The sequence below is a fragment of the Dasypus novemcinctus genome, chromosome 22 (assembly GCF_030445035.2).
Source record: "Dasypus novemcinctus isolate mDasNov1 chromosome 22, mDasNov1.1.hap2, whole genome shotgun sequence".
NCBI lineage: Eukaryota > Metazoa > Chordata > Mammalia > Cingulata > Dasypodidae > Dasypus > Dasypus novemcinctus.
In genome coordinates this window covers 53,329,806-53,357,691 of record NC_080694.1, presented here as the reverse complement: position 1 = coordinate 53,357,691, position 27,886 = coordinate 53,329,806, and the positions used below count along the sequence as shown (strand labels likewise).

The 27,886-nt window shown below is 38.5% G+C and overlaps 1 protein-coding gene across 8 annotated transcripts in view; it reads right to left on the bottom strand.

Annotated features, from left to right (window-relative positions):
• The window catches only part of CDKAL1 (CDKAL1 threonylcarbamoyladenosine tRNA methylthiotransferase), a 696,475-nt gene that overhangs the window by 233,546 nt on the left and 435,043 nt on the right, over window positions 1–27,886 (bottom strand). For all 8 annotated transcript variants that reach the window (XM_058285307.1, XM_058285304.1, XM_058285306.2 and 5 more), the window contains one exon: window positions 5,635–5,780. In XM_058285307.1, the coding sequence (XP_058141290.1) occupies window positions 5,635–5,780 (146 nt within the window). The remainder of the gene's footprint in view (window positions 1–5,634; window positions 5,781–27,886) is intronic.

The following is a 27,886-nucleotide window of genomic DNA, read 5'->3' as shown; positions in this document are numbered from 1 at the left end:
TATAAATAGAATGCCACGTTGAAAAAGAAAAAAAATATGTGGTTCTCTATATAACCGTTTCAACAATATGTACATATTCTCTTAAAAAATTTTAAAAATAGCAATGGAGAGAAGGGAAAAGAACAGAATTTCATGACTTTGGGACGAAATTTGACAAAAGATAAAATAGTGAACAAGACCTTAGAGACACCCCCTCCCCCCAAAAAACACAACAACTTAAACAGATATTAGAAATGATGAAATAAAGCCAGAAAGCATCTTTGAGGAAAGTATTTTGCCTAAATCATTTTGGAGGTGAACAGGAACACCTCTGGGAATACATCTGGAAGAAAAATTAATTATCCAGTCCCTACTAAATCTTCCTTCCTTTCTTTTTTTTTCAATGTCTTTATTTCTATTCTGATAAACATTGCTATTTACATTTCCAAGTCACTAGGAATAAAACTAGGTGGATAAAGCAGAAAAAAAATATAAATTTAACATAATTTGCCTTTTATCAGATTGCACTCCAATGAGAACACATGAATTGCTGGGACTAATGACAGGAGAAAAATAAGTGGGGATATTAGTGTGTTGGCATCATTTTGTGCAGCTACACTTGAAAAAGAGGTCACAGCATAGGCTGGACCATGTGAGATAACACCAAGATTCACTTTCAGAGAATACCCTGTGGTCCTGGCTTCATGTCTGTGTGTCCCTTCACCAATGAATAAAGAGAAGAGATCAGAGGACGGAACTTTTTCTGCATGGATGCCACTTCCCTTTTACTTTGCCCTCCCCCCCTGAACCCTTGAGTATTCAATAGTTATTGCCTTTGACATTTTACTGGGGATCTCTGGGTATAGTAAACACAGGGGTAAGAATGGATATCATACTGCTATGGGTTAACATTCTATAAGCAACAAGATAAATTAACCCAGAAGTACACAGTATTTTGACAAATTATAATGGCAAATTCTGAGAGATGGATAATGCCATGGGATTAACAATCAACACAAATTTGCTACTATAATATTCAACTTGCTTTAGATTTGTACAACTTGCAGTTCCAAAACATAATTGTCCATTGATTCATTCAAAATGTATTTACTAAGCGAGTGAGATGGACCCTGTCTCCCAAGTTTAAGGTCTAGTTAACATAAACCAACTTCAACAAAATAAATTGTGTAAACAATTTAATACATAAACTGCTTCATTTAAAAAATATATCAATAGGACATTCTTATATTTTTTCACACTTTAATGTGTGAATTTGAGGATGCAGGGATTCCTTAGCCTTAGAACAAGGGCTTGAGGGAAGAACCCTGCATGTTGTCATTTTTTTAATCTATGCTAATTTTTTGTTTATGTTGGGGCATTACCATGTAAATTCCCTGCTGCTCAAATGATGAGGGCCCATTTAAAGTCCATCTCCAAGCCCTCAAGGCCCTGGGAACCCTAATTATATAATCTTCCACATATCAAAGTGAAAAATCCTCATACTAGGAAGTAACTCTCAAAATTACATGAAAAACACAGATAAGTGACAGAAGTTTTGCATTTTTTTATCCCACTGATACGTTAAAAAGATAGCAGAAAAACCAATTAAATGACAATTAATGAAAGTGGTAAAAGTTATATAAAAAAATATAAAAACATAGATTGTGCCTAAATCAAAATGGTACTTCTTGCTTTGCTGTATGTAGTTTTCTTCCATATCTATACAAATCCCATATTTTAAGAACTTATCTATTTAAATAAAAAGGTAAGATTACTTAGTTAATTTTCAGCTGGATTAATACATTTGAATAAAATAATTTAAGTCATAGATGAGTGTCCGATCAAGACCAGCTGTTTTAAATTAGTATTATAAGTAATTCAGACTTTTTTTTGCAAAGGTTGCATTATTTAATAAATTCCCATATGCCTCAACATGTGCCAGCACTAGTAGGTTATCTTCAATCCAGCTGCTGTTATGATAACAGCTGCCAACTTTGAAACAACTGAAGAGAATAATGAATCAGCTTCAAGTTGGCTCATACGTAAACTTACATTGCTCAGAGCTAAAACATGGGCCAATTTCAACTGCAAAGAAAATTAATTAAAAAGATTTCACCTTCACTGTTTGAGAAACAAGGCACAACAAATCCTGCCGTTTAAAAGCCTACAGCTTCAGGTAAGCTCCCAGTTTGTATTTCAGTCTCAAATACTGTAAGTTGTTTTAGACATTGGATTTTTTGAGGAAACGGATTAGAAAATGCCTCATCCCTAATTCATAACATGAATATTTGAGAAGTCTTACACCATTGGAGAGAAAGGCAAGAAAAAAAAAGACTCTTAGTTGTTAAAGGCTCACTACAAAAAAGGCTTCAGAGGTTGCAGAGGCAAGGAGATGTGAATGAAAAGGGCTACTACGTTCACCCAGGGTTTAAAAAGCAAACAGAGAGAAGGAGGCAATAAATGCACCATTTGAAGTCAGATGTGTTTTATGAATGAGTGTTGGGCACAAAACAGGGCAATATGTTAATGTTAGGCCTTTTTTCTAAGAATAAAAATACTGTACTGAATTTTAATAAACACTGGGGAAAAAAAACAATTTTGTTCTGGATCAGTTATCCAGACTAGTGGGTCTATAGAAACCCCTGAAACTTTGGTATTTCCAAAATAAGCATGAATCTATTTGGCATAAAGCCATGCTAGCCTTTAAATAGAAAAATAAACTAAAATAGAAGAGCAGACAGTCTGCTTAGAATATTTTCCGTATTTTTATATATCTATCATAGTTGAAAATTATTCCCTGGGATAGATTTTGCTTAGAGGGTAGGAAAACCCGTTTTCAATACAGAGCAGAGCCAGATGACTGTCCTCGGAGGAGTACAAATACTATTCTTCACAAGCACAGGACAGTCTGGACGAAAAATATATTCGTTATTTCAACATACTATCTAAAACCATGTGTCCCCCGATTTGTGTTCAAGTCCTAACTCCTGGTTCCGTGAACGTGAACTTATCTGTACACAGTCTTAGAAGGTGTGATTAATGATGATGAGGTCAAACTGGCCTCAATCCAGTACGACTGGTGTTCTCAGGAGAAGTGAGAGATTCAGACCCACAGAGGAGACAGCTATTAAACGATGGAGAAAGAATGAGGTGCTGTGTCTACAAACCAAGGAACACCAAGAAAAGCCAGGAAGCCACCAGAAGTCATAAAGGCAAGGAAGGATTCTCCCCTACAGGTTTCAGAGGGAGCGTGGGCCTGCTGACCCCGTGACTGTCAGCCTCCGAACTGGGAAACAATAGCTAGTGTCCTAAACTGCCCAGTTTGTGGTACTTTGTTATGGCAGCACTAGGAAAAAACAGAGACACTATGCAAGGATGACTTTATTAGCAGTGATAATTTGATTTCTTTTTTTTTTAATAGGGAACCTGAAATTTTCTGCTACATATACCAGGTATGTCATTTGGACCACTGCTACAGTTTGCTGATACTTCTTAGTTATAGTCTAAGTGTGAAACTGTACACCAGGGTTGCTTCTGCCCTCACTGCATATATACAATACAGAGTTAATTTCAAAACTCTCTTGGAGATGCTAACCCTCCTGGAGACTCAAACCCTATACCTCCAGTGATTCATAAAGCTTCAAACTGAAATTGCAGATGGAAGGGGGTAGAATAATGTCTTCTCCACTACTGTCTGGGTAAAGTACTTGGTTTTGGTGTCCTCCAGATAACTGGAATGGTTCTAGGAAAGCTACGCAGATACTTCAGCATAAGTAAAAATCCAAAGAAAGGATCTTGAGCTTAGCTCTTGAATAAATGCAAGAGACTTACATTCCAATCACTTGATGTGATCATCTTTTCACCTCTGTATAGCTTATGGATACAGTTAAAACTATTGAGGATGCAACAGATTTATTAATAACATGCCCATCTTCCGATCAATATAAAGGGCTAGAACTTTTTGTAAAGTACTTGCTCCATTAAGTAGCCACAGTAATTCTCCAAATGACTGAGTCAGCACCTATCCAAATTGAGGTAAAAGAGAGGTGTTGATTCCTTCCCCTATTTTAATCACATTATTGCAATGAAATATTTGGGAAGTGTTCTAGTCCATTCTGTACAACAGGATGCATGTATACACTTGGCCAACTATTAAACAACATGTATGAATTATGCACATGATTGTCAACTGCTTTAATAAGCAAGAGGCAAGACATTTCACAGGTGCAATAATTTAAAATTGCAATTTTGAAAACATTCCATTCACCAGTATCAGAATGCCCAAAAGGACTCTCTTACATGAGACAAGTTTACTTATAATAAAAAAAAGAATAAATGCAAGGAAGGGATAAGTATCAAAAGCAGACATCTAACAGAAAAATCGTTCTTTAACATTGACTTGTTATGCTCAAGATATGACAGTATTAGAGATAGTAGAGATCTGTTACCATACTGTTTCTACTTTGAAAGCTGTATGTACTTAATTATGAATTCTTGGAATAAATGTACCTTCTATTCACTGATGTGTGCATTTGAACAATTAGCTGTATTTGTTTGAGTGCACACTAAGTATCTATCTTTTGAGGTTAGGATAATCAATAAATACCTAAAAAGGTTAAAAAAAAAAAAAGGACACATAACAGAAAGATGAGGAAGGAAGGAGAAAGAAAAGAGAAGATGAAGATTTAAAAAGAACTGTATGTAGTCAGGATAAGTGACTAACTAAAGGTGGAAAAAGTAATTGCTTACAATCTGTATAAAGCTATCATTTCCTTGTAGTACTCTGACATGGTACAAAGATACATAATTATAAACAAGAAGATGGAAATTAAAATGTTGTATCTTAATTAAGAAAAACAGAGAAAAAATTAAGGAAAGTAGGAAGACCCATGCCTCAAATATGCAAAGATAAAAGATATCCTCAGAAGGGAGAACAGTGTCCTAGACTTGAGAAGGTTCTGCATGACCTTGGCCAGCACTTCCATTTCCTGCCCTGTATAATCACAGAAAGCATTCATTGTTTTTTTCGATAATGAGGAAGAGGAACTTTGAAGAACATAATTATGGGTTACAAGTGTTTTCTGTGGAAACAAAATTATTGTTACTGTCTGAGACTGTGTAAATATGCCTTAACTTTGGTCAAGAACAATTTGAACTTTAAAAACCAGAATCCCAAAGTCTCCTTATAAATTATAATTCTTTAAGTAAACTACAGGGATTAGTGTGTAAAAGCAAACGCATTCCAGATAGTCTTTAAAAATTGCTATTTAATAAAAAAGTACCTATTTTGTAGGGACATGATTTGTTCTACCCCCATGTTGAAACCAGCTTGCAGCTTCAAAAAGCCACATGAAAGGAGATTTATACAGAACAGAGCTAAAGCAGGGTCTCCTGGGTCAGGAATAAAAATAATCACAATTCACATTACCTTAGAAAGACTGGCAATCTTACGCAAATGAATGGTGTGTCATGCACAGATGGAAGGTGGATATAAACTGAGGAGAAAGAAGAAACCACATCAAGGGTGCCTAGTTAAGGTTCTGAAAGCTTCTCTCTTGTACCTTTAATTATGAGGCTACAATAAGTGCATTTTTGTCACATAGTTTTGAAAGGAAAAAAAGCGATGGTTATTTTCCTAAGTACTAGCAGACTTACTTCGCTTTCAGAAAGTCCACTACTCTTTTGAAGTCGGCCACACAGTACTCTCTTTTCATTTCCATAAGCACACTGTCAGAGGCAGACTGGACTGGTATGTGCAGAAAAGCATAGACCCTGGGATGAGTAAGGATTTTCGCCATTTCCTGAAAAAAAAATGGAAGGAGAAAACATTAATCATTTTAACAAATCACAGAATGGATTTACTCAGAGCAACAATCCCAAGAGCAAGGAAATAAACAGAGTTGAAGACAGACCAATCATCAAGGCTCTTAAAGTGGATGTCAGTTGGCAAAATTCTTTGATGACATTTGGGGGATTTAATATGACTTTCGGAAGATTCTACGTAAGAATTATTTCCTCACATTCACCATCCCCGTGGCAAAACAGAGATAAGCTCATGCAATGCCTAAAGAGTTAAAAGACTTAACTTCAAAATCAACACCATTTCTGCCTCCACAGAAGTTTTTTATTTTTATTTTGCATTTTTAAAAATCTTTTTAAAAAAAGATAAAGAGATCACACAAAACGTTACATTAAAAAAGAGGTTCCCATATACCCCACTCTCCACACCCCCCACTCCTCCCACATCAACAACTTCTTTCATTACTGTGGCACATTCGTTGTATTTGATGAGTACATTTTGGAGCACTACTACACAGCATAGATTATAGCTTATATTGCAGTTTATACCACATTGTTACATTAGCAGGAGGGACAACAACATTCAAGGCAAACAAATCCTGTGTACCTGAGTAGAGAAAGCTTCCAAATTTAGGCAAACACTTTTTCCTTTTTTAAAATACTAAAGGAGGAAAAGGAACCTAAAAGTCACTTGCTACTTTTTAAAATTTAAAATTTGTTTTCTCTTGAGTTAGCCAGTGAACACTATTTTTTCGAAAAACTACTAGACAAAAGGCCGACTATCAGACAATGGGCCAGCTAGATTGCCACTAGTTAACTCCTAACATTTAAGTTGCCAACTCTGTAGAAGAAAGAAGGGAAGAACACTGAGAAGACTATCTTGCAAAGTTAAAGAGAGCAAATAAGAGGGAAACAAATTAGTTAATTGGATAACGTTTTAAAATTCCTCCAAAGATACAAAAGGGGTACAAAAATGAGTGAAGAAAGTAAAGCAAGTAAAGCTGTGTAAGCACACTGTTTATGCAAGCAATAAGGAATCATATGACGTAGCCCTTATCCACTGCTGCACACAGTTCAGGTCGTCTATCTAAGAGAAAGAGAGCAAAGAGTGCAGGAGTGGTAAAAATGTGAGGAAAGGAGCTGCTCTTTAATAACTTGCATGTGTCCAGTGATTTTCAGTTTTCAAAGTCCTGCATTTGCACATCTGCTCTCTCGTTGCATCCTTAGAATAATATTTTGAGAGATCTTATGGAGTCAAAGCAGCAGCTAATTCCGTCCAGTAACCTTTTGGCTGTGCAGGGGTCAGCCATGCACACAGTTCTCGCCTCCCCCCCCCTCAGCCCCCCATCTTCTCACCATTGACTGTGAACACTAGTATTTTTACCAAAGAGCCCAGTGGAAGAAACGAGTATTGTCCCCTGCTCCCACCCTGCCTTTCGCTTCCTTACACTTTGCCCGCCTGTTCCTCGTAACCTCCCTGTATTATGGCCCTTCTCAGCAGCAGTTTGTGCTGCTGCCTCCCTCTGCCCCTCCTCCCAGCCACTGTTATCTTCCCCCTCCCAGCCGATCGCTGTTCTCCCCGCCTCATTTCAACTGCCCTCATCCCGGATCCGCCCCGGCACAACCTCGGAAACAACCCCCTCTGCCATCAATGGCTTACGTCATAAACCGCAGGTCCGCCCTTGCCTCTGCAGCCAATCCTCAGCTGCCCCGCGGACATGCCCCTCCCACAACCTCCCCGCCTCCATGACACTATAAAACCCCATGTACTTCCCGAATAAAATCAGACCTGCGCATAGACCTCGTCTCCGTGGTTTTTCCTCCATCGAACCGCGCGTCCCCCAAGCCTTGAGCCGCCCGCTGCCGCCCCGCTCAGGCCGTGGCGTAGGCCCGATCCCCGGCAGCAACTCGCCTGCAGTGACCCGCCTGCAGTGCCGCAGCGGAGGCCAACAGAGTATAACCTTCTTAGTAGCAGCTTATTGGTTTTAGCATATCCTTTTGACTAAGAAACTCAAATTGCCAAATGATATTACTCATGGATGTTCTTTATCCATACATTCTTTACCAGGGATTAATGGATATCTAGACCTTGTTATACAACAAGTACTAAACTGGAATTGGTATTCATAAAGAAGTTCTTAGGAAGCAGAAAAATAACACATTATCTGAAGATTTCCTTCACGAAACTGTTAGGTTTCTGGGTGGGCTCTTCATCAGCAGACTCTTCAGACGCTTACGCAGCGCCCGGCGTACAGAAGACTAGGTGAGGCACAGCAACATTTACCATTGTAAACCTACAGCCAACATGCTGGGGGCTAATGAGGAAGGAATTCAGGCTTTTCCCTCTTGAAAATCAAGATTCCTCAAAAGTTTAAGAAAAACAATTAAATAAAGGATATTATTCTCTAAAGGGGCATGGCAGCTTTAGCTAGCTTTCAATAGATCTATTGTGGTGAGAAATGCATCTTCACAGATAGTACACCCTGTGAAAAGAAATTTCACTTTCAATCTCTGTGCCTTGGTTCTTATCTGTAAAATGGAAATATTGATAAAACGCACATCATAGGGCTATTGGGCCATTGGGAAAGAATAAATTGAGACTATTATGTACATATATAATAAGCACTCAATACATAAATTACCTAATGTTCCTCTTCTTACTTGGAGGGTACTTAAAGCTCATGGGAACACAATTCCATATTGACTATCGAGAATCTATCAGTAATAGGACAGCTTTCCAATGAGCGAGTTCCCTAACTGGTATGTGTAGCAGTTGTAACTTGTACTGACTTGCATTAGATAAATTTCTAAGAGGCTGACAGCACACATGGCCATGGATCAGATAGGGCAGTGCAGCTTCTCTTGGAAACACTCAGGGGGGGCCTACTAATATAAATAGGGTACTACTGCACTAGGTGAAGCAATGCCTATTAGATTATAACAATTCACAAAGAAAAATGTTAATAGAAAACCCATAGGATAAATCTGGTGGATTTTCTTCCTTTGGTTCTCAAGATAAGCCTTTCCATAATTACCTTCACCATCATGCTACAGACTTTGCAATTTAATAATGCTGGATAAGCTTGACCCTTAATTAAGGTTTGTTTCTGGGAAGCGGTTGTGGCTTAAGTGATTGGGCTCCCATCTACCTTATGGGATGTCCAGGGTTCGATTCCCAGGGTTTCCTAGTGAAGGCAAGCTGGCCTGAGCAGCGAGTTGGCCCATGTGGAGTGCTGACACACACAGCGTGCTGGCCTGCACAGGAGTACTGCCCGTGCAGGAGTGCTGCCTGAGCTGAAAGCTGTCACAGGAAGATGACACAACAAAAAGAGACACAGAGGAAAGACAATAAGAGATGAAGAGAACAGGGAGCTGAGGTGGCACAAGAGAATGATCGCCTCTCTCCCATTCCAGAAGGTTCCAGGATCAGTTCCTGGTGCCGCCTAAAGAGAAGGCAGGCAGACAGAGAAGAACACACAGGTAATGGTCACAGAGAGCAGACAACTGGGTGGGAGGGGGCAGGTGGAATAAATAAATCTTTAAAAAGAAAAAGGTCTGTTTCTGCCAGTAAAAGAATCATGGTTTAACATGAATTAATGTACTCCCCACCCACAACCCCACGAGAAAAGGTACATTTTTTAAATTTTATTTTAGGAGGTACTGGGGACTGAACCCAGGACTTTGTATACATGGGAAGCAGGCACTCAAACCATTGCGTTACACTTGATCCCAAGGTATGTATTTTTGGTTTTTTTTTCTTCTTTCCCTCTTCTCTGCCTCTCAATGTCCTTCTTGTATTTACAAGGTACTGCTTGGAGTTACAGGTTTTCTGATGTGACAGATTACTCCTTCCTCTATGATTCTTCAGCAACCCATTACTGGTATTACTAAGGTGTTTTTTCTCAGTACCACCTGGCAATATGCTAAGAAACCCCTCACTAAGTTGGAAAGTTCCACAAGGACAGGGATTCTGTTTGACTCCTCTTTCTGTTTTCCTATAATGGCAAGGATAGTGCTAGGTATACCACCAAGCATTTAAATATAGATCTAGGTTAAATCACATCAACATACATAGAAAGATTTTAAAATATAATTGCTATTTGAGAGGATGACAATTTTTCAATCAGTAATAATTCTAAAGGTCTGCTGGATCTTTAGGTTGGAATCACAGTGTGTTTTCTCACAGGGGTAATTTATAAAGGATGTATAGACTAGACCAGGTTAGCCAAAGGAAAGAGGAGCTCGAAGGCCACAATGTGGCCTAGAACAATGGCAGCCATGAGCAGCCGTGCCCCAGAGCCTGTGAGGAGGCCCAGTAGAGGCACAGGTCTGTGACTGCAGCTCTTGTAGTAACTAGCACTGATATATACTAAAACTATACCCCTTTCAATTCAGAGGTGGAGTGGGCATTGCCATCTCATGGTCCTCAGAATGGAAGAATAAAATATGTATTAGAATGGGCTCACTGGCATTCTACTATAGAATTATTGTGACTCTAGCAATGGAAGAAACTGTATCATTGATGTGGAGACAGTGGCCACATGAGTTGCTGAGGGCGGGGAGAGGGAAGAAGAGGTGTGGTACAGGGGCATTTTCAGGACTTGGAATTGTCCTGAATGATACTGCAGAGACAAGAGGCAGGACATTATATATCCTGCCATAACCCACTGAACAGACTGGAAGAGAGTGTAAACTACAACATAAACTATAATCCATGCTGTGTTAGCAGAGCTCCAAAATGTATTCATCAAATGCAATGAATGTACCGCACTAAGGAAAGAAGTCGTTGACGTGGGAGGAGTGGAGGTCTGGGGAGTAGGTTATACGGGAATCTCATATTTTTTAATGTAACATTTTGTGTGATCTATGTATCTTTTTAAAAAAGATTTAAAAAATGAAATAAAAAAGGCAAAAAAATTATATCCATTTTAATATAAGGCTGTTTAGAATTGAAGAGTTTTATTGAGGCTGCTTAAAACATAGATGGTGACTATTTTAAGTACAGGGTCTAGAAAATGGATGACCAGATCTCTCTCTTTTACACAGTGCTCTCCTAGTACAAAGCAGTAATCATCTGAGTGTTTGTTTTTCCTAAACTTAAAAAGTGAGGAAAAAAACAAAAAAAGAAAAAAAATAATGAAAACTGGCTTAACTTTAAAAAGCAATCTTAAAAAAAAAAAAAAGAAGAAAGCAATTCTATGTATGGGGACATTTTTAAAAGATCTGCTAAGTTTTATTTTTATTGCCTGAAACTCATCATATTTTTCTGGTTTTAAATAAATACACTACCAGGTTAACAAAGTCACACAGTATGTGAGAGTGTATAAAATATATTAATATTAGCATCCGTATTGATAGTATTTGTCAGAATACCCTCTCAGATTATAGTTTTGTTATGAAGTGCATGCATTTTTTGTTTGTTTTTAGGTGGAACTGGGGATTGAACCCAGGACCTAGAACACAGGAAGCAGGCGCTCAATCACTTGAGCTACATCCACTCCCCTATGTGTGTTTAAAATACTAAACTTTACACTGCTATGTAAAGTTTTCAGCTAACCTAAGATAAATCAAAAAACAAAAAGTATTTCAAAAAATAGAAAAAAGATGCTTTTACCTTTACACTTTATCGAGTTATAATTCACATACCATATGATTCACCCACTTAAAATATGCAGTCAAATGATTTTTAGCATCTTGCCAGGGTTGTGCAACCAACATCACAAGCTAATATTAGAACACGTTCATACTCCCCAAATCAAAACCAATACCCATTAGCGATTCTTACTCCCCCACCTCTACTCCTGTCCAACCCTAAGCAACCAGTATCTGTCTCAACAAATTTGCCTATTCTGCATATTCCATATAAATGGAATCATACAATACGTGGTCTTTTATGACTGACTTCTTTTACTTAGCATACTGTTTTCAAAAGCCCATCTTGTACCAAATAAGCATTTTTTTAATTAAATAATAAAACATAGTGATTTCATATTTACTAAATACATCATGTCATGCCAAGCTATTCCAAATGTTCTCAATATTATTAAATTGACTAAGGTGGTAAAGCAACTTTCACCCAAAGGTATGGACTTTAACAATGCAAACAATTTAATGGCATAGTTTGCTAGAGATTAATGGGTCCATATAAGATCTTAAGAACAATTGCAATAAATACAAAAGGGGAGTATAGCAGTTTGATATTATTGATGAATTCCAAAAAGAAGTATTGGATTATGTTTGTAAACTGATCTTTTCCTCTGGGCATATTAGATTATATTGGATTCAGAGGTTGCTCCATTAAGTAATCATGTAAACCTCTTGTGCCAGTAGGGGATTGAGTCCCCTCCCTTTGGTGGTGGGGACTCACAGATAAAAGGCATGGCAAAGGAGAGAGCTGGGGGCTTTTAATGTTGGAGTTTTGATGTTGGAGTTTGGTGCTGAAGCTGGAACCCTGGGAAGAGAGACAGAGCCATTCACCTGACAGTCTACAGCTGATCTTGTGGAGAGAGCCAAAGTCTAGAGAGCCTCATAGGTTACAGCTGACCTTGTGGAGAAAACAGAGGACCTGAGCGCAGAGGAACCCAGGGAGCCTGAACCCTCACAGACATTGGCAGACATCTTGCTCCAACACATGGAAATAGACTTTGGTGAGGGAAGTAACTTATGCTTTATGGCCTGGTATCTGTAAGCTCCTATCTCAAATGAATACCCTTTAGAAAAACCAACCAATTTCTTGCATTTTGCATCAGCACTCCTTTGGCTGACTAATACGGGGGAAGGAGAAAGGAGTTATAAAAAGCCTTTAAAAAACTGGTTCTCTTAAAATGAGAAGAATGGGGGACCATAAATTATAACGATGTTATGGTTTTTATACCTCTTTCCCCCCCGACAGTCGGTAGCTCTATTAATATTAGTGTCAGGGCACACTGTATAGACGTCTAGCAGCACTTATCTTCCAATCCTGCAATCTGACCAAAATGCTCATACCTTCCACTCTAGAGAAGGGTAGAGCTTATTTATCTTTGCTTCTCCACTTCCTTGCTCAATGCCTGGCCTGTCAGAATGTCACAGTTATAGCTGAACAAAAGAATGACTGAATGACCCCATCAAGGAATCAACATGGATATTCTGGAATAAATGCTGCAAACTTAGAGCAAGTGGTCACTACGGTAATGCCTGCATTCCACAAGACCCTTCTCAGCTTTACCATCCAAAGTGACATAAGCCAAGACAGACTAAGACCAGAATCATATTTTATCCATTATTTCACTCATGACATTGAAACATCCTCTAAGTGAATTAGCAGCACCTACATTTATTCTTAGCAATCAAATAATGAATTATCATTAATAGCACCAGAAAGTGAAGGAGGGAGCACAAGTAGGGAAAATTGCCAAGCCGTATGTCCCAAATGGAGAGGATTAGATATTGCGAACAGATTCTAATTTACATTTGATCTGTAACTCAATTGTAATAGGAAATTCACTTCTAAACTGCAAAGAGTTAACTGTTTCAGGATTTGAGCTAAAATAATTTGAGGCGAAATCTCTCTTCTAATTAGCTTCCATGGAAATGCAAAGGGACTTCAGTGCTCCCTTAGCACTCTAACTGCATCTTGGTTTCAGAGACCATAAGCAGACTTTACGTTAGCAAGATAAAAATACACATCGTGTTCCACTTGCTATGAATGTCAAAGTGCTAAGAATTATAATTACATAACCATTCATTTACTTTCAATTGATGCTATCAGGTTTTTGTTTTATTTTTAAATTATTATTCTGCCCTAAGGCCAAAAAAATCAAGAGCTTTAAGTAAGTGAAAAAGCAAATCTTCCATCCTGATTGTGGTGATGGTTACATGAATCTTTACTTGTTAAAATTAATGAAACTGAATGCACATCAAAAAGTCAATTTTACTGTATTAATTTTTAAGGAAAATAAAAAACAAATATAACAGTAAAATTTGTTGTGATTAAAAGAATGTAATAGTGTATATTAGGTATCTTACAAAAACAAACATATAACACCCTTTTACCATTTTAAAAAAAGACTGAATCTACAATATTCTGAAAAGGAATCAATAGCTGATCAATCTAAGAGGAAAAGGGCAGCCCAATTAGATTGAGCTTTCAACTCAGACAATTCTATCGGCTTCTCTTAGGCATGATATAAATAATTAAGGAATCCAAAAGAAAAGCAGATGTTAAAGATCTATCTAGAAATACTTTAAAATAGTTATATGTCTCATTTATTCATGGTCTGATTATCCAAGTTCCGGCTTACCTGGTGGAAATTTTGTTTCATTTTTAGGCAGAATACAGTAGACAGAATAACTTGGTCATTTAACTATTCTAGTCACGAGTTTCTTGGTATGAGAGCTAAGCAACTATTTATGAATTATCAAATTACATTTCGGAAAATGTGGAAATAAAGAAAGCAATAACCTCTTCCCTATTTTATAAACATGTAAACACATAGTTGTCTGTCTGATGATGATGATAATGAAGCACTTATTCCACAGTAAGCACTACAGTGAGGGATTTCTGCGTATCTCACTTGGCTCCTCACTCGATGAAGTTATATTTATATTACTTCTGTGAAGACTTCCGGGAAGATGGCATATGAGAATGACGTGGGACTCTCTCCTCCTCCAGAAAAACAGCTAGAAGACAGACTGATACAGCCTAGAAAAAGATCTTCTAGGGTTTAGGATACCAGGAGAAAGCTGGACACTGCCCAGAGGAGAGAGGGACAAAGCAGGGAAATCATGACAACAGAACTGCGAGTCAAAACCAGAGGCGGCTGCTGCTGACACTTCCCCCGACAAAAGACACTAGAATTCTCAGGTCTTTGGGCTTGTGACTACAGACAAAGGGGGCTCCAGGGATCTACCACCCCAGGAAGGGGAGAGACAGGGACAGGAACAGGGACAGGAAGGGGAGAGACAGCCTAAGGCTGACTTAGCTTCTGACCCGCAAATTTGGTCTGCTGTGTCCCAGGAGCCCTTCCAGGCCAGGTGGGGCTGAGCCATTGCTAGCCTTGGAACCAGCAAGGGGTTAAAGATACACAACCTTCCGAATCTCCTCCTGTGAATCTCCTCCTCTACTAACAGGGACTGATCGTTGAGGACTCAGAGGGGAGTGGAAATATTTCCAACCCAGGAAAACGGAGGGGGCTGCTAGAGAAGGCTGGAGAACTGTCTCAGAGAAAGTCTGAATTACAAGGCTCAAAGCTGCCAGACAGGAAGCTCTATCACATTGATTCCATCTGTGTTGTAACAAATACACTCCAACCTGGCACTGACCTGAGCGCTGCCAAAGAGCACCACCTACTGGCAGACCAAGGAAGTGCATGCAAGAAAATTAAATATAAGTAGGAGAGGACCTCTATAGCCTCCCTCCCCAAGGCCCTAGGAAGTGACTCTACAACCAATTATTGGGTCTAGTGCCCAGTTCTCAGCAACCAGCAGGATAATCCTAATAATCCAGGCCAAGCCAAGAATCAAAAAGCAGTGGTAACACACAGCCTCCTGCCACTAAAACCCTACAAAACAGAAAGAAACTGAGCATCTGAGTAAACTACACTCTAATCACATGCCTAGATATCAGCAAAAAATTATGAGCCAAACTAAGAAAATAGAAGACATGGCTTAAGAAAAGGAATATATCAAAGACCCAGAAGAGATGCAGGATTTGAGTGAACTAATCAGTGAGATGCACAGAAATTTCCAAAATCAAATTAATGAGTTGAAAGACAATATGTTCAAAGAGATAAATGACATCAAGAAGACATTGAGTGAGCACAAAGAGGAATCTGAAACCTGAACAGAAAAGTAAAAGAGCTCATGGGAATGAAAGACACAATAGGTGAGATCAAAAACACATTAGAGGCATACAACAGCAGACTCAAAATGGTAGAAGAAATAAGTTATACTGAAGACAGAACAGCTAAAATTGAAGAGAGAAAAGAATGGAAAAAATTGAGCAAGGGGCCCAGGGAGTTGACCGACAAAACTAAATGCAACAACATACGTGTCATGAGAATTCCAGAAGAAGAGAAGGGAAAAGGGGCAGAAAGCGTATTCGAGGAAATCATAGCGGAAAATTTCCCTACTCTCATGAAAGAAATGAACTCACATGTCCAAGAAGTGCACCGTACCCCAATCAGAATAAATCCGAATAGATCTACTCCAAAACACATACTACTCAGAATGTCAAATGTCAAAGATAAAGAGAAAATTCTCAGAGCAGCAAGGGAGAAGCAAACCATCATGTATAAGGGGCGTCCAGTAAGACTTAATGCAGATTTCTCTTTAGAAACCATGGAGGCAAGAAGATATGGTATGATACAATTAGGATACTGAAAGAGAAAAACTGCCGGCTGAGTTTTTTATCCAGCAAAATTGTCCTTTAAATATGAAGGTGAGTATAAAATATACACAAACAAACAGAAACTAAGAGAGTTTGCAAAAAAGAATCCACCTTTGCAGGAAATATTAAAGGAAGGCTTAGAACCTGAAAGAAAAGGACAGGACAGACAGGCTTGGAGGAGACTATAGGAGAAAGAATAGCAGAAAGGATAACCAAAAAAAGTAAACAGACAGACAAAAGTATACATATGAAAACCAAAGAATAAAATGGAGGAAGTAAATAGTGTGTTTACAGTAATAATCACTTCCAAGGTATACAGTATTATTGTTCACCAAATATTCTGGTTTCCTTCTCTTTGGTAGTATACATCTCTACCTAGTTCAACTCAGGAGTGGTAGTATGACTTGTGATGGCCAATGAAATGTGGGCAGAAAAGATGTGCTACTTCTGGACACAGGCTTTTAAAGACCAGTAGTTCTCTCTGTTTCTTACTCTCCTTCTTCTACAGTCTAAGTCCTAGAGCTGATACAACTTGAAGAGAGCCTCAGCCAATCCGTGATACACACACACATTTTTGTTGTCATAAGCCACTGAGATTTGGGGGGTCATATGGTACCCAATATAACTTAGTCTATCCTGACTGACACATGCTCATTGTATGGATGGAAAAAAAAAATGTCTTGGAGAAGCTTAAAATAATATGTCCACAACCAAAGAACATCAAAGAGCATTAGAGTGGAATCAGAACCCAACCCTGTTAAGACTGCAGAATCCTTTTGCTTAACCAATTGTCAATAAATTCTAGAATGGAAGTGTATATCAACTATAAAAGTAGAAGAGGAGGAAGATTACCTCTGTTATATAGGCAACAGAAGGGTCCAAGTGGGGCTCACTTTTGAATGATAAAAATTTTCCAGGCAAACTGCAATAGGTAACCCATAATATATCCTAGGACTTGAAATACAAAATTGTATATTTTATAAAAATAATTCAGTAATCTGTCATGTCAGTTCTGGTTTTCAGTATAATACCCATTATATCTTTAAAAGTACATTTGGGGATCATTTAGTGATACTCTACCCATTTACTCTTTTATCAAAAATACCAATCGTTACACACTTAGTTGAAATCATTTTAAAGAGATAATTGTTACTTTGAGGGCTGGGTTTATTGAAACTCAGGGGGTTGAACCTATTACATTCCTTTAGACAAAAAAAGATGCATAAAATAATTGGTGTACATAAGATACTGAAAGGAAAAGCCTGTTCTTTTTAAAATGAATGCTTTTCTCTATTATAAATACAATGTATATCCATTTTTGAAATTTTGGAAAAGAGAAAAAAAGAGAAAACTAACCATTGCCAAGAGCAATCACTGTTAAAAGAAAAAATCTTTACACTTAATATCTTGAAAGAACTAAATTATAAAATATCTTATACTATCTAGTGGGTTAGAAAAAAGTAAAGTGATTTTCTAAAACCAAAATATGACACTAATAATATTTCTTGACAATGTACCATTCAATGTGAGCTCAATTTCTTTTAAAAATGAAGGAAAACTTTTCTTCTAAGCAAGGTCCAAATCACTCAAATGTTTGTTCTCCAGGGGCTCTGAAATCTTCTGTATTAGCATAACAGGGAAGCAGAATATGAATATGAAAAAAAAACCAACAATAACAAAAAACAAAGGAGAATCAGAGATAAGAATCAGCAAAACATCTTGGAATCATTCCAGAAGAAATTACCATTAGAGCAATGTTGTCCCTGGAGATATGAGAGAGATATGAAAGGGGTAAAAATTCTTTGTTCAAAGAGAAAATCAAAATGAGACTGACAGTAAAGGATTAAAGTGGTATGGGTAACTCTCTGCCCTCCCCTTCCTGTATCCGTGTCCCCAAATTTCTTGTACCTCAGGGAATTCAGAGGGTCCTTTAAAGACCTTAAGGTCCTAAGAAAAGGGGCCATGAGTGAGGAATGAGGAGACACGAAGCAGGAAAGCTCCCCAGCCCTTTCCAAACCACAATTTCCCTAGGGGTGCAGTACTAGCAGTGGTAACACCCCCACACACCAGACACAGTGCTACCTGATGCACAGTCATTATCCGGCAAAACTTCAGAACCAACCTAGGAGGTGCCCAAGTCAAAGTGCCTTAACTACCTTACCTAAGGACAAAGGTATGTAAGCACAGGCCCCCTGACACTGCCCATGGACTAAGGGGGCAGGCTGGTAAGTTAGGGAGGGAATCAACTAACAGATCTAGAAACTGGCAGAAAAACCACTGCCATTAAACACATGGCCAGGAATACCCCACAAGACGGCTGCTGGAAGAACCTGCCAGAAGCCCCACTGAGAGAAGCCTCATTGAACGAGATTCCTCTGGAAGCCAGGAGAAGCCCCAGATATTCTCCAGGAGCGTTATCGCTGAGCCTTCCCAGGGACTGATGGGTGGGATAACCAATCAAAACAGCAAAAAACCAGGCCTTGATATTAGCAAAGGGGTGGGATAATTAATGGTTCAAAAGCATTAAGTACAAATGAGCCCTGTTCTTGCCTTTCCCCCCCTGCCCGGATCAGCACACAAGTAAACCTGGGCATCTGTAACCTGTAATGGGGACTTGTAGTCTGTACACCAGCCTCTTTATCTCTTTTCAGCCTCGTCCTCTCTCCCTGGAACCCTTAATCTGTTATTTTCTCCCATTTCCCTTCTCTCCATTCTTTAATAAATTACTGGTCTAGCTAAACTGGCTTGCACTTAAAATTCATTTCTTGGGAAAGCGGCTGGGGCTCAATCAGCTGGGCTCCCGTCTACCATATGGGAGGCCCTGGGTTCACGTCCCAGGGCCTCCTTGTGAGGGCAGGCTCACCTGCACGCTGTGGAGCGCCACCCGGCCTGCCAAGTGCTGCCGAGTGCCGCCCAGCCTGCAAGTGCTGTGGAGTGCCCACTCAGCAAGGGGACGCAACAAAAGGGAGACAAGCAAAAATGCAGAAGAGCACAGTGAACAGACACAGAGAGCAGACAGCAAGCAAGCCGCAAGGGGAGGGGGGGGGGAATAAAAATAAACACAGACACAGAAGAACACACAGTGAATGGACACAGAGAGCAGGCAGCACGCAAAAAGCCACAAAGGGAGAGGGGGAGGGGTTAAAAAATTTCATTTATTGTAGCTTAGCCAAGAGCCTAGACAAAATCCACCAACTCTATGTGGATTTACCTCTCTGGGATCCTCCCTAAATCCAAAATCATTCTTGAGGAATAGCACAAATTTTTTTCCCTCCTTTCTGTTAAAGTCTGTGGCCTCTACAGATACATAAATCTAATGCAGCCTTTTTTATAAGGTTTTGCCTAATGATAATAAAAGCAATCATTTGATACCGAAGTATTTTCAGATCTTATATTTTGTTATTTTTGTAGGATTCAATTTTGTTTTAAAGCTAGTAGAGCAGACTTTGAACTTCACCTTTCCAATGATCAAATGTTTTGTAAATATATGTTATAAATACACTATGCGTACCTGGATCAGATCTGGTTAAGTGTGGGTCTAAATAATAATGTTTGAAGAGACATAATGGACTACATCACATGCTGAGAGTTTCTTCCTATCTTCCGTGAGGAAAACAAATGATTTCTACAGCAAGTATGGTGTCTTTTTAATATTTCAAAATTAGCTAGAGATTAAAAATACAGAAGAAAATGAGTAAAAACTAAAGTATGTCAAAGATGGATCAAATAGAACATGTAATGTGCTGAAGTAAATTGGGATGGAGGGTGAAGATAACTTCCCACAGTTTTCTATATAATATTTAGATCATTGTTTTTGCCCCATACTGCCACCTGGGTGTTAAACTTTTTTCCTTAATAAAGCTATTGAAAGATCTCAGAATATACACACGAAGTTCCAACACAAGCTCAGCATCCATACCTCCTCCTGCTCTTCGAACACTCTGAAGTTTTCACCCTCAACCACTATACCCCGTCAGCTGCTATGCTGTTTCTGGTGCTACTCGACTTAAAAAGCTGCTCATATTTTGCATTTTCTTTCCAAATCTACCTCCTGAGATAAGTTTGTACTGTCCAAGTCACACATTCCTTTCTTAAAAGCCACAGTGTAGCTGCAGGTCTTCAAGGGGCAGAGAGGAGTCCTGGAGGGAAATAAAGTGGCAGGCAAAGGCCATTTTGAAACGAATCCATTTCCAGGTCTTCAGCTTCCATTGGTATTCCTTCCTAAACCGGTGTGTCTGTGGTTGAAGACTTCTTCACACTGGGCGCTAGGTCTGCTCTATACCTCCCTCTCACCTTTACTGAACCAGGCCACCAAAGACATGGAAAGTAGCTGTTTTTTAAGGCAATTTAAAGAGTTCCCATGCTGCTGTCCCATCCATCTCATTAAAGATTGCATTTATAAGCAATTTATCCATTTATGTACAATAAATATGAAATATGTTGCTTTGATGAATGGAGTGCCAGCAATAATTTAATAACAATTTAATCCAAAATAAGTTTTTTAAATAGTGAGAACCTTGTGGTCACAATGTTTGTTATTTTAATTCATATATTCTTTTTTTTTTAATGCTTAATCTTTTTTTTTTTTTTTTTAAGATTTATTTAATTCTCCTTCCCTCCCTCGTTTGTGCTGTCTGTTCATTGTGTGCTCATCTTCTTTTAAGGAATCACTGGAACCAAACCAGGGATCTCCCATTTGGGAGAGAGAGAATTGCTTGAGCCACCTCTGCTCCCTGCTTTGTTGGGCCTCTCATTGTGTTTTCCTCCTTGTGTCTCTTTGTTGTGTCTTGTGTGCCACGCATCAGCTTGCCATTTTGCTCATCTTCTTTATGAGGCACCAGGATCCAAAACCAGGACCTCCCACCTGGTAGGCAGGAGCTCAACTGCTTGAGCCACATCTACTTCTCTATACATATTCTGATACAGAGAAGGTAGAATGATCAAAATAGAAAAGTTTAAAGTTTAAAACTGTATTACATTGGATAACATTCTGTGGGGAAAGTAGAATGGAAATTTGAGTTCCAGAAGAAGAGAATGATGTAAAATATCCATTTTTTAATAGTCCACTGGATACATTTAAAACAGTGATATAACAATTTTATTTTTAAATTTCATGTTTATAATATATCAAACATTATCTCTTTCGCAACCATTGAAACTTATAATGAAAAAGCCTCTCTGTCGATCTAAAAATGTATGAGGACACATAAAAAATATTTTGGGATAATACCAAGCAGAAGTTTCGATACCACTGACCGGTCTACGAAACAAGGTCCAAACACCTAGGCTGGCACTCAATTATCCTGGACTCAGGCTCCTTTCCCATCTCATCTCCCATCATCGGCCTTCTTTATACCACTTCCCACTACCCACTAAAATACACCAACCCCCTGGAAATATACTCCCCCCGAAAACAGATCCATTCTGTTTCCCAGCATAAGCTCTAGACTCTTCACCCTCAGCCTGAATGCAACTCCCACCTCCAAGTTATCACTGCCTACTAAAATCCCATCCATACTTCAAGGTCAAGCTCAATAATCAAGTTCTTATTTTAAGTGTTTCCCAATGTAGACAAAGAATTAAGTATTTCTTTTCTGTTCCTACTTAAATTACTCTGTATCTCTTCTAGGCAATTACCACTTGGTACACCATTAATTGTACAACCCCCCTCTCACTTTGCCTAACACGTCTATCCCCTCTACTCTAGCTTCAAGGGAGGGACAGTTTGAAATTCTTGTTCAGCTGTGTCACCTGCAGGGTCTTGAATATAAAAAAATATTCAGTAGCTTTTTGTTTATAGTTGAACAGCAGCTAACTTTCCAAGAGCCAGGGTATTTGAGTGAGACAAGCTATAGACTCAATGTTCACAGACACATGATTTGCATTTGGCTTTTCCAATAACCTGGTATACGCTGCTAGGTTACCCTCAACTGCAGACAGTATATAGCTAAATTTCTGCATTTCTCACTTGAAGATTATTATACCCTCCTGTTTTTTACATAGAATGCTTAATGACGAGTTAACCAAAAATAAGTGGTTATAATATGTAAACATTAAAGACTAAATATGAAAGAGTATTACTAAGTAATAGGAGCCCGAAATTAAAATATTTTTTTAAGATAAACATGATGCAAGGAGGTAGAATAACAAGGCAAATTAGTTGAAAAGCACAGGATACTACTATAACACTTATGCTAGTTCATAAACTTATCTTAATTTTCCTGTCCAACATAGGACATTTTATAAATAAACAAAACATTCTGTATCACTAAATAAAAACTCCACATTTACCAACCACTTTTACTATTCACCCTAAAACAATTATAAAAAGATGTTTAAATTCACTTAAATTTTTCACTGAACATTAAAATATACATGAGAAACTCCCACAGTCCACCTCAAAGAAAATATTTCATCACTCAAGAATAAAACTATTAGCTCACCGCCCAAAGAGAGTATGAAAATCTAGTAGTCTCAAGGACAGTTCAACATTATAGTATCTGTATGTCTAACTTAACAGCTGTTCCCTGTTTATATTTTCAGAAAGCATTGTGTATTACTGATATATATTTCTGCAGTCAGAAAAAGTACAATATACAGCCTCCTTTAGTCCCATCTGGATACAATAAAGGAATCAAATTTTGAGATGGCAAGGCTGTGAAAGGAAACTTCTACCTTTAATCATAACAGAAACAGGTGATGGCCCTTTTTCCTACACTGTGGCACCTCCTAATAACTGTAAGAAAAACACTAGCCACATGTGAAGCTCTAAACCAGTGTAGGATCTAAAGAGCCACAGACAGGCTAAATCTGTTTCAAGCTCACTTTACATAAACCCTGTCCAAACTTGAATCTCTGCAACATCATATGTGGAATGTCCTTTAGAATTCTGATTAGTTAGTAGCTGGCCAGCCACATCTGTGATACATTACAAAAGAGACTGCCAGCAAAGGTTTTCTTATTTTAAGAACTGTGTTGTTTTTTTTTGTTTGTTTGTTTAGTAAGCCCTATATAGTCTCAGCAGTCTAAAATTTTAGATCCAGTTTTGTGTCCTTGAGTCTGTAACTACTTACTTCCTCTTCTTTCTATTCAGGGACAAGCCTTTAGTAATTAGCTATGTAGGCAAATAAAACATATTAGCTAACTTTAAGTGACTTATTAAAATGTCATAGAATGAGGAAACTGGAAGAAACGTAAGAAATGGGTATAGATCACGCATGTCCTACCACCCCCACTTCCAGACAAAGACATAAAGATAAAGATTCAAAGGGGCTAAGTGACTTGCCTAAGGTCACACAGCTATACAGAGCTAGAATCAGGGTTAGGACCAAGGTTTTCTGACTGTCAGACCAGTGCCCTCTTGAATACAACTTGCAATATTTTATAAATTTAATTAAATGTACGAAAAATGCATTCTAACAGAAAATGTGACTTAATTAATCCATGCCAACATATAAATTCATCTAGCATAAATAAAATGTCTATGTGCTAGAGTTTTCAGTCTCTTTAATAACAGGCATTACATCAAATACTCATGGAAAAAACACAACTCTCCTTTGGGGAAACATTATGGTGGGTGATCTGTTGAAGGGTCTTTACTCTTTCCCATTCAGAATGCTATTTAAGAGAATAGTGACAACTAATACATGGCTGGCAGTTTAACTAAATGCAGAAATATGCCTATTCTATTATTTCGCAAGTCCTCTCCTAGACATATATGCAAGAGAAATGAATGTTTATATGTCCGCAAAAAAATACCCATCAGAATGTTCATAGAAACTGTATGAATAGCTGAAATCTGGAAACAACCCTAATGACCAAAAGGGGAAGGAATAAACAGAAAATGGGGCATTTATACAATAGAAACAAATTATCAGTACCCATCATAAAATGGAGGATCTCAAAGATATTCTGTTGGGCAAAGTCAAACTCACAAGAGCATATAACTGATCCCTTTTCAATAAAATTCAAGAGCAGGCAATAGTTAATGGTAAAGAACTTTTCTAACTCAGAATAGTAGCTGCCTGTGAGAGGCACTGTATGGGAAGGGGCGTGAGGAAATCTTTTGGCATGGTGGAAATGTTCTACTTCTTGATCTGAGTGGTAGTCACACCCATATGTATATTTGCAAGAATTCACAGATCACATATGATCAGTGTACTTTACTGTTTGTTATGCAATAAAAAGTTAAAAAAAAAAAGGTGGGGGAGGGAAAGGGAGGCACAGGCTAGCATCAAGTCAAGACGGACCCAGTTGTCACGCAGTGAACAAACAGGAAGATTCATTTTTCTAAGTCGGTGGCAGAGTACAATTTCAGAAGTCTTCTTGGTTTTCACTATATACCCCTTTGATAAATATTATTTTAATTGCCAAAAAGTAAAATTTATTAATACCTAATGAATATTTTAAAATAAAAAAATTCTACCATAGAAAATGTACTTAAGGAAGAAGTCTTAAAGTGATTTGAAGTTGGCCACGTACATCCTGACATTTCAAACCAGTAAACAACTTTAGAGTTGATCTTTCTAACTTCAAAATGCCCAAGACATTCCATTACTAAAAACATTATGATATCATTATCCCTAAGTTAGAGTGATATATGTACAACTCCAATTTTGGCCCTTCAAGAACAATCAAGAAGTGAAATAAAATATTCTGAGGCACATCTGCTTTTGGGAAAATATTCTTTTAAAGGCCTATTTTATCTTAAGATTATTAACTTCCATAAGAAATAGACATTTTATTCATGCTTTGCATTTTTTAAATGTACGATTGAAGAGCCATAGAATTTCTAGTAACTTTTTAATTAAACTAATCAATATCCATTTTATGAAATGAATAAGCCCAATGGACTATTACTACACTAATAACAACAATACCTGTTGCTTAAAATAACTTTATATGAGGCAACCTTGGAGAAAATTGCCTTAATGCTAAAATAAATATTATTTATGGAATGATACTTTGATGAAATGTATACACTTGTGAAACATGAAATAATGTATGTAGTATATAAAATAAACACTGACAGCATGGGAGTTTGGTTACATAATCTAGTAAAATTACATAAAGTCATTAGGAACATAAATTACATATTAAGGTATAGAGATTATACATATTAAGGTATACATATTAAGGTATAAGGTATATGTATATTAAGGTATACATATAAGGTACACAGAGTTTTGAGAAAAGACTACTAAATATAAAGTGATGGACTTGAAGTTGAGTACATAAGGTAAGCACTTTCTGTATGCTAAAATCAGGCATTTGGAAACCTCGACTGAATCTAATTGTAGTATTAGTAACTATGACTCTAGAGATGACCAAAGGCTAACTGGCCAATCAGTAGGTTCCCAGTTAGTTAAAAGGCCAAGCATGGTTCCAAGAAAATAGTTTTAGATCTAATTTGAAAATTTCCCTTAAAAGTAGCTACACTTACAAACAATGAACTTTTTTGAGGCAGATACATGCACTGTACTACATATGCATATGGTAATGTATCATTATGACGCCAAGGCCCAAATACCTTATTTCTAAGGTACAGGTGATTGTAAGCCACAGTGTTGCTGCCTCCCTCCACCCCTTCCCCCAGCCTTTGTTATCTTCTTCTTCCAGCCGTTACTGTCCTTCCCGCCAGTCCCGCCCACGTTGCCAACATATAATCTGCCTCCTTCCTTAGCCACTGCTTACCTCATAGCCGCCTGCCCAGTTCCGCCTATCCATTATCACCCCGTAGCCAGCCCGCCCTAGCTCCAACCCCTCCCTCTACCCAACCCTATATAACTAAGTGTACTTCCTCAATAAATTAGACTTGCGCATAGACCTTGTCTCCGTGGTTTCTTCCATCTGACCGCGCGTCCCCTCCAAGCCTTGAGCCGCCCGTTGCCGCCCCGGTCAGGCCGTGGCGTAGGCCCGACCCCCGGCAGCGATCCGCCGGCTGTACTCCAGCGGCAGCAGAAATCCCCACAACACCACAGTATCTTTTTTTTCTTTTTTTGTCTTTTTAAAAGATATATAGACCACAGAAAATGTTACATTAAAAAACATAAGAGGTTCCCATATACCTCACTCCCCACCCCTACCCCCACTCCTCCCACATCAACCACCTCTTTCATCAGTCCACAGTATCAATTTAAAAACAGCTTTTCATGGAAAAAAAAGCCCCCAAACATTACCATATTAATTAATGGTCACAATTTCATTTGTCAAACATTGAAGTGAATTTGAGAATCAAGAAAAAGTATGAACCAATTACACATGAATCATTATCACCAAAAAAATAGAAACACAATATATTTTTCATTCTTCCCAACCAATGTGAAGTTGAGGCAGAAACTGCTGGTTGTCCACTAATATCCTTTTTTTATTTTTTACTTTTTAAAGATTTATTTTATTTATTTCCCTTCCCTTCCCCGCCCTCAGTTGTCTGCTCTCTGTGTCCATTAGCTGTGTGTTCCGTGTCAGCTTGTACCCTTGGCGGCACTGGGAAACTGTGTCCCCTTCTCATTATGTCATCTTGCTGCATCAGCTCTCCATGTGTGTGGCACCACTGCTGGACGGGCTGCGCTTTTTTCACACAGGGTGGCTCTCCTTGCAGGGCATACTCCTTGCACGTGGGCCGCCCCCACACGGGGGCACCCCTGGGTGGCACAGCACTCCATGTGCGCAGCAGTACTGTGCGTGGGCCAGCTCACCACATGGGTCAGGAGGCCTTGGGGATCAAACCCTGGACCCTCCATACAGTAGACAGATGCTCTATCACTTGAGCCACTTCCACTTCCCCGCTAATCTCCATTATCTCTTCTTTCTTAAATAATAGAACCAACAAGTCTTAGCTAGATTCACGGCTAGCAAGTTAGAAATTAATTCCCCTGCAGCTAAATGTGGCCAAATGACTAAGTCTGGGCAATGAGTTGTGGAGCAAAACAAAGCTTCCACTACTGGATCATGCCATAAAATAAATGGGCACATCCTACTGTTATGGGTTGAACTGGGGCTGCCAAAAAAGATATGTTCAAGTTCTAACCCCCAGGCTGAGAATAGGATTCTCTTCAGAAATAAATAGGATCTTTGAAGATTTAATTAGTTAAGATGAGGCCAAACTGGAATAGGGTGAACGTTAATCCAATAAAACTGGTTATCCTTCTAAGAAGAGGGAAAGTGGACACAGATACCAGGAAGAAGGACACATAAAGGTGGAGGGGGCAGACTGATGCCTCTACAAGCCAAAGAGTGCCAAGGATGGCCAGGGAATATCAGAAGCCAGGAAAGACGAGGAAGAAGTCTCCCCTACAGGTTTCACACAGAGCATGGCCCATTTAACACCTCAATTTCAGACCTCTAGCCTATAGAACTGTGAGAGAACACATTTCTGTTATTTTAAGCCATCCAATTTGTTGTGCTCTTACAGCAGCTCTAGAATTCTAAAGCACCTACCACTTCCTTCTCCCTTCCTACTGGCTAAAAAGCAGACATGATGGAAGGATATCAAAAAGTAATGAAATGCACAAAAATTAAGTAAGGAAACTGACTCAACTCTATACACTAATAGCCTGACAGATGAAGAAACAGACCATTTTCAAGCATTAATAATATTTACTGACATCAATGGAAAGACCTCTGAAAACCCTTTCTTCCATAAAAGAAACAGAAACATTGTCAAAAATTATCAGAATCAACTTTCAGAATGTGAAAATTAGGTAAAGGCTTGCAGTAATCTGCAGATTACTGAATCTG